This window comes from Oreochromis aureus, linkage group 15, assembly GCF_013358895.1.
Source record: "Oreochromis aureus strain Israel breed Guangdong linkage group 15, ZZ_aureus, whole genome shotgun sequence".
In the NCBI taxonomy this organism is placed as follows: Eukaryota; Metazoa; Chordata; class Actinopteri; order Cichliformes; family Cichlidae; genus Oreochromis; species Oreochromis aureus.
In genome coordinates, this window is record NC_052956.1 from 29677871 (window position 1) to 29691212 (window position 13342).

The following is a 13342-nucleotide window of genomic DNA, read 5'->3' on the forward strand; positions in this document are numbered from 1 at the left end:
GGAATGGGGAGGGAGACTAATATAAGACAGCGTGTTTCAGATAGCTGAACTGAGTGAGTGGTAACAGTTCATTTATCCTCCACTACCTGCCTGCATGCTCTCACCACATGAAGCATTGTTGTAAACCAGAAGGAACCCAGGACTCACTGCACTAGTGTTGGGTCGTCCTGATACCCAATGGCAGTCAGGGTGCCGTTGCTTAACCTTCAGAGGTTAGGGTCTAGGTATAGGGTTAGGGTCCTCCTCAGAACTTCACTGAACCACCATCACACTGGTCATGCTGAATGATGTTACAGGACGTAGAACATTCTCCGTAGCTATTTGAAACTCTTTCATGTCTGTCACATGTGCTCGCTTGCTCTAATCTGTGAAAGTACAACATGCCACTGGTCAACCTGCCATTTTTGGTATTCTATGGTAAATGCCAATCAGGCTTCAATGTGCTGGGCAGTGAACACAGGGGTCACAAGAGGATGTCCGGCCACCCTCATGAAGTCTGTTTGATTGTTTGGTCAGAAACATTTCACAGCAGTGTGCTGCTGAAAGTTTTTTTTTTTTTTTTAAGCTCTGGCGGTGCTCATCCTGTTCCTCCTTACACAAAGGAGCCGATACCGGTCGTGCTGACCCTTTACAGCTCTCCTAGACTAACTGCCTGTCTCCTGGAATCACAGCAAATCTTCTGGCACTGGCATGTCTTGATGTGCCATCCTGGAGGAACTAGACTACCTATGCATCCTCTGTATGGTCCATGTATCACATCATACCACCAGTAGTGACAATGACCACAACTAAATGCAAAACTAGTGAAAATAGGAGGGGAAAATGTCAGTGTCCTCCATCTGTAAAATGGAGCTAGTTTTATGGTTGTACTCTGAGCTCTTCCATGATGCTTGATGTTTAGGGGTGCATACTCGCTCCGCAAGGTAGACATTACGTGTCAGTGTAACACTTGATCATTAGTCTGTACAGTAACACAGTAGGATCACCCAACATACAAAGACAATTATCAGACAATATATCCATGTGATGGTTGTAAGGAAAGCTTTTAATTAGCATGATTTCTGACCCAAATACACAGTCCAGCTGTAATTCATACAATGTATGCACACAGATGCCAAAAAAAGATATCACGCTGATGTATCAAAGACCAAATTAAAACATTTAACTCTGAACCAACTTGGTGTCGCGTACAGCATTCTGTTGCACAACTTGAGGCAGATTCCAACACTGTTTTAAGTCATCATGCACTTTCCTATTTTTAATGGAAAACTTGCTGATGGAGCAGCAAACTGCACTCACTAGCTACACTATGCATGCACCTTTTTGCTAATGCAGTACATCATGCATACTGCAGTTTAACTGAGCCCTAGGGAGAGAAATCATGACCTCACAAGCTGATCTTTTAGGATGTCTTTGAAAAAGCATGACAAGTAGTAAAATAACAGCCTCGCACATAAAAAAAAACAAAAAAAGAAAATGTGGATTGTGAGTTTACAATGAATGACAATGCAGGTTTTTAACCGACAGCCTGTTGAGCTGTTTGATCCTTCATACCTAGAACTGCCAAACATCAGAGAGGGCTGTACTGCGAAGCATGATTAAAGCTTTGCAAGGTCAACTAAACCTTGGTAAAGCTGGATGACTTTTTATTAGATAAGGTAACATGCTGAATACTTAACCTGCTCTGGAACAGGTAATGTTTGAGATCAGCACTTCCTCTGTTATGTGAACGCACACATGGATAGATGGGAAACCGTGGGTAACTTCTGCAGTTGATAACCACCTTTGTGTGACTGCCTAGCCAGATTGTGGTGTCACTTAGCCCAAGTTCAGCAAAGAACAGCTACCTTGTAGCACAGGCCACTGAAGTGATAGTGAGGACATGCAGATTTGTTCTTTGAACAAGAATTGTGTTTCAGTCTTGGACTGTGTCAGTCCGCTCGTAGTTTATATATAGAGAGAGAGTGCATAGACATTCTGAACAGCTTCACTGACATTCTACAATATTAGTAACCGGAAGCCACAAACAATACTGATTAAAGTAGACCACATAGTCATCCTTCTCATGATGGAATCCTTATTAAAAAAACAAAACAAAAACAGAGGCACAGTGAAGAAAAAAAAAAGAAAATCAACAGATGAACGTCAGTAATGTGGAGTCAAAGGGAGGAGTGTTTTAGTAGCGACAGAAACAGAGACAGGACAGAACAGAAACGCTGACACAGTAATCTGCGTAGCTTTGTCTTTTTAGACATTTCAACAGATTAAAGCAAGTGTCTTTGCCTCTGTTTACTTTTAAATACATTTAAAGCATTTAGAGCTGTCTTCATTTTTTCCAGCTGTAGTTGAATGATTTTGGAGAAAAAATATATATACACAAAGCAAACAAATGTGTGACCTGTAAAGAACTGCTACATACACAAAGTTTTTTAAGGGAACTCTGAAGTGTTTGGATCTGGTTCTAAAATTCTCAGTTTGTCCACATTTATAGGTTAACCCCACAGCATCTAACTTTTAATTCTGTGCTGCAAAGTTTTAGTGATACATAAACTTGAACTAAACAGGATAAATGGTCCATTTAGTAGCAGTTCTGAGGATGTAGACCATATCAAACTGCTTTGGTCTTGACCTTTGGAGCAGATCCTATACAAAGGCTAAAGGTTATACTTTTGTGTATTGCCAATTTGTACCAGAAGATGGTGTAGTGAGCAAACCAGGCAAGTCATTAGGAGCACATTCCTATATCATACCGGGAAAAGCAAAGCTACTTGTGGAAACAGAGATATGGAAAAAACAGAATTACCAAAAGTAAAGAAGCTTACATTCAAAAACCTTTCTAAACACCCACTGATAAAACACTGCCCCCTGGTGGTGAAATTTCAATGACTTATGTTAATGTAATCATTTGTATTTATGGCCATATACACTGTGTCTACACAGCTCTGCCATCAGGAAACTGGGTTGATCATGTTAGCCTTGCAGCTAACAGTTAGTTTTACCGAAACAAAGGGAAGAGAGAAAACTTTGAACGGTTTAAGTTTATATCAGAGCTGTTATGTCATGTTATTACCAAAAAGGCCTTTTCCAGTTTTTGTCCTGATGGACATTATAAATAATATTGGCGGGTTGGGGAAGGGGTGGGGGGTTACCATTTATTTAGATGGGAGCTTCAAAACACCTTCCTGAAGCACTGCCAACATGGGTGCCAGTTAGCAAGGGTTGCTTCTAGAAGGATTTCGGCAGCATGAACGCTCATTTGCCCTTGTTTTCAGTCTTTAAGGAAACCTAAACAAGACCAGCAGCTGGAGAGCGGTATCAGTCTTTTCCTTTGACCTTCAGCTAAAATGACTTTTTTTTTTTTAATAATATACAAAGTGCTTCTCAAAAAGCAGAACTTCAGCTCATCTGATGATGCCTTGAATCTTGGACATTGGTTTTGTTAACTGCATCACAGCTAAACATGTTTTGGGTGTGGGTAAAGCAAAAGTGGTCACAGATGCAGATTCTCTGCATGATGTGCTGAAAGCGGATGCTGGTAAGTTAACCGTAAACCTTCCATACTTTAATCTCATTGCATCATGAGATTAAGCACCATAAATCACTCACTTTGCTCTACTTTCTGAGGGACTCGCATAAGCTAACATTAAATGAGCTTATGTTGGCTGATGAAAAGATTCACGAAGACCATGAAAGAGTAAAGTGACAGGAAAAGCTGTGGTGATTCACAGATCAGAACAAAACCAGGCCATGCCAAGCTGCAGGTTAAACAATAAATAGGAACAAACTGGAGGAGCCGGTCAAGATGATCCTCATTCAAGGCTTCTTCTCTTCTTCCTCTGGTTCTACTTCTATGTTCTCCAGGAGATTGTGCTTCTCATCCTCTGGCATCACAGGGACAGAGTTTACATGAAAAATGCGCCTGTAAAACAGAAAATAAAAAGTTTGTTGGAAGTAATCACAGAGGGGGTCAAAATTAGGGCTAGACCATATTATACCGTTCACGGTAATACCGGTACGATAAAATGAAATATCGCGATAGAATATGGGTAAAACGCGCATGCGCAGTGCCTTTGTTTTCATACGTGGTCGAAAAAGCACGGTGGCAACGGAAAATGAGAAGGGGGAAAGTGGATTGTTGAGTGAAGCGGATGAACCAGAATTGGTTTGTAAAAATGGTGCCACTTCAGTGATGTGGAACTGCTTTGGCGTTTGTCCGTCAGATACACAACAAAGCACTTTTTTTGTAGAACATGCAAGCGGGCCGTCGTTATTACCGTATTTGTCGGACTAAGGTGCTCCTAAATCTGGGAGTAACCTGGGTCCTAAACTCTGTCAGCTTCAGGTCCCAAAGTCAAACGAACACTGCAGCATCACTGAGAGTTAAAAGCTGTCTAAATTCTTTCATCTTTAATAAAACGATCAGCATTGCTGCTTTACCAGGTGTAACTATGAAGTTTAACATCTAGGCATCCATGAAAACCGAATTTATTACATTTAACGGAGTTAGAAGTTAGCAGGAAGTTAGCTCGCTAGTTTCGCTAGTTACCCAAGCATGATATAGCATGTTCTGACTGAGAGATTTCTGAAAAAATTAAAATGTACAGCTCTGCTATCACTTCCAACATAATAAAAGACAGGAAACTAAACAGCAGTGACGTTTGTAGGGTTACCGAAGTTGGGCTAGCTGGTATATAATGATGTGCTACGTGATCGCTAGCGACACAGCTATGTTAGCATAACATAAACAGTGAAGCTGGAGGACCAACGCTAACACTTTTCCACCCGATAAAAGTGGAAACGTGAAGGTTCCTGATGGTTAGAGACAAATGCAATCGCATGGCAGGATGCTGTAAACGGACCAAAGTTCAGTCAGGAGAACAACTAAGAAAATCCATCCACAATATGAGGTTAGTCATTAATATACTGCAACAACATGGGCAGCCGTGATAGAATACAGCATTAATGAATCAATGGTACAGAAGTGGAGGAAGCAAGAAGAATGAGTTGAATAAAGTTTGATTTATCTGACTGCTTTGTTTCGCTTAATGTGCCTTATAATCCCGTGCACCTTATGGTCTGTAAAATACGTGTTTGACTTTTTTATTTGGCACACTGCAGTTTAATGTTGCAAAGCACCTCTTTTTAACTTCAGTGGATATTATACATGGTTATGCTCAGGATATGTCAGCCCATTTCTACTGGAAATGCCTTTTGGTTAAACTTTCAGCAAGGAATTTGCATTTGCACTGTTAAATTTTTATATAGCTTTAATGCACATAAAAAACAGCTGCTTGTTTAAGTGAAAATAAATGGATGGGGGGTTGCGCTAGTAAAGTTGTGGGGTTGTATTTTGTCTCGCAGAAATTATATCGTCAGTTATATCGTTATCGCAAATTTTCAAATATATATCGTGATATATATTTTTGGCCATATCGCCCTGCCCTAGTCAAAATATTGCCATGCAACCAACAAAGTGGCAACCTCTGGGTTTTATTATTTATATAGCGTCCACGATCACAGTTTCATCAAGGCGCTTTATATTATAGGTAAAAATCCTACAAAAGAAAACCCCAACAATCATATGACCCCTATGAACAAGCGCTTTGGCGAAAGGGGGAAGAAAAAACACTCAGCACAACCAGCCTCATCTGCCAGGAATTTTTCTGCAACTCATTAATTTGGATTTGGATTTTAAAGTTAGGAGGCAGTCCAAGAAGTTTGCTCTTCTCTTCTGGTGAGTGAAATTCTAGCATTACATTAACCTGTTAGCAATACGCGTGTCTGCACATGAATATGAATGCTTCCTAACCAAGCTTGCATTCATTAGCAACTCAGCACGCCACCCTTCCACCTCCAGAAAACAAATATGGCGGTAGCCAAAGAGTAAAGAAACCAATAGGTGACAACAGCTACATTCATCTTGCATCTATGCAACAAACTCACTTATGTTCACAAGTTGGGAAAAACACATCTAAGATCTTGACGATGACGGCTGATCCGACCACTCCGATCACGACCACCCACATGACCAGGAAGAAGAGAGGCAGGGATTCGGAACAGAAGCGCCGCAGACGCTCCCTGGCTTGCTCTACCCACTGACACATGGCCTGGGGAGACATTATGAAAATTTATTCCATAATAATTAAAACAATGTGCTCACTTTGTAAAGACTAGAAATGTCAAAATTAAGGAGATGATGTGCTTTTAACTGCGGACGGCAGGATTTCTTTTTATATAGCTAACTTTGTGTAGTTTGTCCTGGAAATATTACTCAATATTTTCTCCTGACAACATGAAATAACTACAAACTTTGACATTTTTTCAGATCTTTCACTTTAATCTTCCTAATAGTAAAGACTCTGGCTCCCTGGTTTTACTCCGTGACTCCAAAGAGTAGCTTTCTGTGATTAACAGTATTTTATACTGGCCTTGGTTCATCCTCAGTCCGACCCTCTGAAACTCCTTGTGGAGCAGATTCTACTGTTTGGAATGACTGTGATATTACTGCAGACTTGCACTTACAGAGTAAGAAGATATAAGTTCCTTTGGTGGAGTTTCCATCTGATTCTGATCAGGCTGGCTCGGGTAAGTGTAATCAAGTTCATCATCGTATCTGACATCATACAGGAGGTCAGGGTCCATACGCAGGGGGGTCTCTGGGAGTTTTCCGGGGGATGCAATCTCTTCCCGGGTGGTCTCTGTGTGCTTCAGAGGATACTGGCTTGTGGTCTGAGAGATCAGCTGCTCTTCATCTGATTTGAAAAGTGCAGGAGGAAAATTATTAAATATTAATTAAATAGCCAGTATTCTAAACTGGACAGCTAATGAGTAGTTCACTGACAATTAGGACACAAAAGGCAAACCTTTTCTAGAATTTGGTGGATCTGTGACAACCACATCATTTTCTCTGGGAACCCTAAAGATATCACTGTGTCCAATGGGGTAGATGTTGGTAAACTGGGCCAGCTTCTGGAAGTCTGGGCTCATCAGTATTTTCACCTCACACATATCAGGCTGCTGGACCTGAATAACACAAAAAAACAAAACAAAAAGAGAAATGTAACAACTTTTTAAAATAAGCATACTTAAGTTGCCTTGATGCATATTTTATGCATGAGTCATCAAACTTAAAAGGGGCATCCCACAATCCATTGCAGTATGCAGTACACTTTGTGTCTGCACTTATCAGTGTTTTTGTGGACAAGTTTCAATTAGTCTGAGCATCAAGAAGTTCCAACATTATTAGCTCTGCTCTCAGTACCTTGGACTGCATATAAAACAGACAAGCAGCAGACAGTTTGGTAAGCCCTGTTGTCACCATTATCCAGATCTCACAGTGAAAGCAAGGCTGACTGCCAAAGGGGACCATAATTTACAACATAAACACCAAGTTGCATCCTCTAACCTCAGCGAAGTGTTTAATGAGGTCATAGAGCAAGGGAGAACAAGGGACATTTTCCCAGAGACTTTTATAAACTTCTTTTAGCCACCACAATTGTCGCCCCCTGCTGGGCATTAGAAAGAACCATATCAAGGCCAATTGTTCATTCAGTGGTGCATTTCTCCCACTGAAAAACGCTACGCCCACATGAACAGAATCAACTTTTGGGATTTCCACATATGGTTCACATTTCAGACCTGGAAGCTACGTCCATCCAATTTGGCTGTACTGGAGAAATGAGGAAAAACTATTTCCTGTTGCTACATGAGCATAAACTGCCTCACTTTGGATTTTTGAATGTGAAATCAAGTTTTCAGAGCATCAGCTTTAAACTCTGGCCATGTTTAGTATAGGCAATCACCACCTCTTTAAAGCCACAGAGGCTTGTCCCCACATGATAATTTCAGTCATATTTACTTCAGAGTTGTTCTTAGTATTAAAAAAAAAAAAAAAAACTGTGAAATTCTGTCAGAGAGCTGTACAATTAGTGTTTACCTCTTTGCCATCCATCTCTATCACTTCACTGAAGACCTGAAGAGCCACCACCTCCTCCGAGTCACTGTACAGCCTGTTCTGGCTCACCATCACCCGGGTAACAGTGGACACTATGTCCCCAGACTCAAACTCACTGCTCCCATTGACACTGTCCACTAAGAAAAACAAACAAAATGTAGCAGAATTAGAGGTTGAACTGTCACTGTCAAGAAATCCATGAAAAAATAAGAACTGGAGCTGGGTCTAACCAGTCTCTAAAAGACTGGTGGGAGGACCTTGTGCACAACTGGCAGCTTCAACAGGCCATATTTCCTACTGTCTGTGCTCGTTTGTATGTCTGAATCTTCATCTTTTATTGGCCTGTCTCTGATATCTCCCGTTTTATGGTTATACTTTAATGAAGCTGCCAGCTGAAGACTTAGGCTAAATAATGTAATGTTTTTTCCAGTTGTTGCCTCAACTGCTTAAATGTATTGCTTCTTTAATCACCAGTACGGTTTTCAGCTTTGCTTACTTAATGGGAAAATGTCTTCCTATCGATCACTTGGCGTTTTCAAAATGATAAACTCACATTAGGAAACATAATGTGGAACCCAAGCACCTGTTTGTCTGTTGGGTAGTCCATTAAAAAACCATTAGTGATTTATGATTGTCTAAAAGTCCATTATCACTGACTTTTCCAATCACTGTAATGTTACTTGACTTTTAAGTGGACTTGTGTTCATTTTGTCAGTAAAACAGTGAAATGTGGATTATTAAATATTAGGTCTCTCTCCTCCAAGTCTCTGTTAGTACATGACTTAATAATTGATCAACAAATCGATTTACTCTGCCTTACAGAAACCTGGTTGCAGCAGGATGAGTATGTTAGTTTAAATGAATCAACACCCCCGAGTCATTCTAACTACCAGAAATCTCAAAGCACAGGCCGAGGAGGCGGTGTGGCAGCAATTTTTCACACCAGTCTATTAATTAATGAAAGACCAAGACAGACTTTTAATTCATTTGAAAGCCTGATGCTTAGCCTTGTCCAACCCAGCTGTAAAACTCAGAAATCAGTCTTACTTGTTATTACCTATCGTCCACCTGGGCCTTACACAGAGTTTCTCTCTGATTTCTCAGACTTTATCTGATTTAGTGCTCAGCTCAGATAAAATAATTATTGTGGGTCATTTTAACATCCATGTAGATGCTAAAAATGACAGCCTCAACATCGCATTTAATCTGTTATTAGACTCAATTGGCTTCTCTCAAAATGTAAAAGAACCCACCCACCACTTTAATCACACTCTAGATCTTGTTTTAACATATGGCATAGAAACTGAACATTTAACAGTGTTTCCTGAAAACCCTCTGCTGTCTGATCATTTCCTGATAACATTCACATTTACAATAATTGATTACACAGCAGTGGAGAGTAGACTTCATCACAGTAGATGTCTTTCTGAAAGTGCTGTAACTAAGTTTAAGAATATAATCCACCCACTGTTATCATCTTCAATGCCCTGTACCAACATAGAGCAGAGCAGCTATCTGAACGCTACTCCAACAGAGGTCGATTATCTTGTTAATAATTTTACCTCCTCACTACGCATGCGACTCTGGATACTGTAGCTCCTGTGAAAACTAAGGCCTCAAATCCGAAGTACCTGACTCCGTGGTATAATTCTCAAACACGTAGCCTAAAGCAGATAACTCATAAGCTGGAGAGGAAATGGCGTGTCACAAATTTAGAGGATCATCATTTAGCCTGGAGAAATAGTTTGCTGCTTTATAAGAAAGCCCTCCATAAAAGCCAGAACATCTTACTATTCGTCACTGATTGAAGAAAATAAGAACAACCCCAGGTTTCTCTTCAGCACTGTAGCCAGGCTGACAAAAAGTCAGAGCACTGTTGAGCCAACAATCCCTTTAACGTTAACTAGTAATGACTTCATGAACTTCTTCACAAATAAAATTTTTATCATTAGAGAAAAAATTACCAATAATCATCCCACAGATGTAATATTATCTACAGCTACTTTTAGTACCATTGATGTTAAGTTAGACTTTTTTTCTCCAATTGATCTTTCTGAGTTAACTTCAATAATTAATTCCTCCAAACAATTAACGTGTCTTTTAGACCCCATTCCTACAAAACTGCTCAAAGAAGTCCTGTCATTAATTAATTCTTCAATCTTAAATATGATCAACCTATCTCTAATAATTGGGTATGTACCACAGGCCTTCAAGGTGGCTGTAGTTAAACCTTTACTTAAAAAGCCATCTCTAGACCCAACTGTCTTAGCTAATTATAGGCCAATCTCCAACCTTCCTTTCATATCAAAAATCCTTGAAAGAGTAGTTGTCAAACAGCTAACAGATCATCTGCAGAGGAATGGCTTATCTGAAGAGTTTCAGTCAGGTTTCAGAGCTCATCACAGCACAGAAACAGCTTTAGTGGTTACAAATGATCTTCTTATGGCCTCTGACAGTGAACTCATCTCTGTGCTTGTCCTGCTAGACCTTAGTGCTGCGTTTGATACTGTTGATCATAATATCCTATTAGAGCGATTAGAACATGCTGTAGGTATTACAGGTACTGTGCTGCAGTGGTTTGTATCATATCTATCTAACAGACTCCAATTTGTTCAAGTAAATGGAGAGTCCTCTTCACACACTAAGGTCAATTATGGTGTTCCACAGGGTTCGGTGCTAGGACCAATTCTATTTACATTATACATGCATAAATTTCATAAATAAATAAATTTTCACTGCTATGCAGATGACACGCAGCTCTATCTATCCATGAAGCCAGGTAACACACACCAATTAGTTAAACTGCAGGAATGTCTTAAAGACATAAAGACCTGGATGGCCGCTAACTTTCTGCTTCTTAATTCAGATAAAACTGAGGTTATTGTACTTGGCCCTGAAAAGCTTAGAAATATGGTATCTAACCAGATTCTTACTCTGGATGGCATTACCTTGGCCTCCAGTAATGCTGTGAGGAACCTTGGAGTCATTTTTGACCAGGACATGTCCTTCAACGCACATATTAAACAAATATGTAAGACTGCTTTCTTCCATTTGCGCAACATCTCTTTTCTCTGTATTTATTATTGTGCTATCTACTGTACAATATAAAGCACCTTGAGACGACTTTTGTTGTGATTTGGCGCTATATAAATAAAATTGAATTGAATTGAATTGAATTGAATTGAATTGAATTTCCAGATCCATATTTTTCTTAGTGAACTATACTCGACTATCACAGCATGACTCACAGTTAACCAAAGACCAAAATAATCTGTATTTGTCTTATATAGAGCTTGCCCCATGGTTCATTCTCAAAGAGTTTCAGACCACTTTTATTTAATGTGATTAACCACCATGTAGTTTTTTTTTCTTCTTTTTTTAACAAAAACAATAAGGAAAACCATAAGAATAAACTAATATAATTTGATATACATTTGAAATCATGATTGATTAAACAATCCAACTCTACTAAATTTACACTGACAATAACATTTACATTTCTAACACTTGAACAGTATATTTTCTTCCAGCTGAGATGAGTGCTTTCCCCTCATTAAAACCACAGTGGTTTGTGGTGTGGAAAACTCACAGAGAAGCGCTTGGCAGTTGAACCTAGTGACTCCTGACAGCTCCACTGGGACGTCATTGACCAGCACCTTCTCTTCACCCACCGATATGTTTAAATTTATCTGGAAAAAAAAAAAAAAAAAAAAGACAAAACAAAAAGGCGACTAATTGTCACAGTTCATACTTACAGAAAAATAACCTTCTGTAAGTATGAGCAGTTTACACGGAGTACCTGTAAGTTGTTAGAGTCTTGCAGCTGTGCGTCTGCCAATGTCCCCGCTGTCACATTGATCAGGATGTTTTCCTACGGTGGTCAGTAATTAAAAACGAAAGGATTAGGTTTAACACTGCAATGCTTTTCATTTACAGTACATGTAGCTGTGCTCTATTCCAGGAAGCAGGTTCACTATGGCAACAAGTAAATAAAGAGTTACAGAGAGTTAATCACTCTTTTATATTTGAATGTACTTAATGGCTGTAACCACCTTAAAAAAATTGAATGGAGGATTTTATCATTTCTCCCATGGAAAAACATTTCTTAATGAGATTTGCAAAAAACCCTTTGTTTTTCAAATCTGTTATGAATGTAAACTTTAATCATTAAAGACAAACATGTTATAAGAAATGCCAAAGCTTTTAAAGAGCTCTGTACATCCTGAATAAGAAATTTTACATGCATTGTGGAACTTGGGACAAAATAAGCCACGATGAACGGATCCAAAACAGGTCCAGACAGAATGAGCTGGGAAATGGCTGGATCTGAATTGGATACAGATTTGATCCAGTCTGAATCGGTGATCCTTATGGACTGTGCAAGTTGACTCCAAAGCAGACCTGGTTTGCTGATGTTGACAGTGGGATGTTTTTTTAACATCATTTAATGACCGAATCTCAGTCCGTGAACACATTTCAACATGATGTGTAATCAGATTATAGTTAGACTTTCTAGAGCCTCGTTTTAAAAAGTCACTTTAAAATCGGTTTAGTTCTTAAAATACTAAAGCCATTTCAGCCTCCTCTTCACTCACATATTCTCATCACCAAGATCTCAACTATGACCGATTACACAAATATTTTTGATCACTGATCAGCGTGTTCTGTGTCTCAAGATTTGATTAAAACAGTGACTTTTACGAAAAGTCAACCTTTTTATTACAGGGAAATAGGCTAAAATAGTCAGAGTTAGAAAGATGGAGACTAGCCTTTAGAGTTTATTCTGAGTTCATAATAAATCCGCGTAATCGCTGTATCAGTTGTTACAATGACGACTAACTGATTATAAGAGCACTCATGCCGGGTACATAAAACAGTAAACTAACGTCTAAACAGGATTTCTGTGTTTGTAAAATGTAAAATTCTGTAAATTAATTCGCTCTGCTATGTGCTATTTGAAAAATGTGTTCAAGTGCTGCAGGAAGGGAGGAGTCTGTGGAAGAACGACTTGATTGACTAAAACTTGCTAGTCAGCAGTTCACAAAGTATTACCAAGGTATCCGAGTCTGAGGTTACGTTAACTCTCTTTCTGGGAGAAAAAAAACTTGGGAATTTCTACTCATCAGGTTTAGCCTCAGTTGTTGGCTAAACCTGTTCCCCGGAATAGGGCCCTGGACTCTCAGTAAGCTAATGCTATGATGATCAAGTTAGCTCCATATATTTGCTGCCTCCGTGGCTCTTACCGTAGTCAGTTGTCTATTCGACGACTCTGTGCGAGTTGCTGAAACAAAAAGAAGCAATAGAACACAAACTGTCGACCACGTCATTTCCATTTTGAGTTCACTTCCCAGCAGCAACAGCAGCAGGACAGCTAAAACAAAAACATTG

General features: G+C 39.4%; 1 protein-coding gene across 1 annotated transcript; it reads right to left on the bottom strand.

The window, feature by feature from the left end:
* Positions 1-1024: 1024 nt before the first annotated feature.
* ginm1 (glycoprotein integral membrane 1) lies at positions 1025-13326 on the bottom strand. The gene is made up of 8 exons (XM_031735446.2): positions 13198-13326; positions 11754-11825; positions 11544-11643; positions 7937-8091; positions 6864-7023; positions 6523-6752; positions 5944-6107; positions 1025-3919 (listed from the first exon to the last, which is right to left on the bottom strand). Exons 1-8 carry the CDS (start codon positions 13285-13287, stop codon positions 3814-3816), a joined length of 1077 nt encoding a protein of 358 aa, XP_031591306.1. The 5' UTR covers positions 13288-13326; the 3' UTR covers positions 1025-3813.
* Between the last annotated feature and the right edge of the window lie 16 nt (positions 13327-13342).

Bases quoted from the DNA above. Each gene is read 5' to 3' on its own strand.
- ginm1 (XM_031735446.2), bottom strand. From the start codon at position 13,287: ATGGAAATGACGTGGTCGACAGTTTGTGTTCTATTGCTTCTTTTTGTT. The intron at 8,092-11,543 runs GTGAGTTTTCCA...TGTTTTTCTTAG, and splicing joins CAACTGCCAAGCGCTTCTCT to TGGACAGTGTCAATGGGAGC. The intron at 7,024-7,936 runs GTAAACACTAAT...TGTGTTATTCAG, and splicing joins TAGAGATGGATGGCAAAGAG to GTCCAGCAGCCTGATATGTG.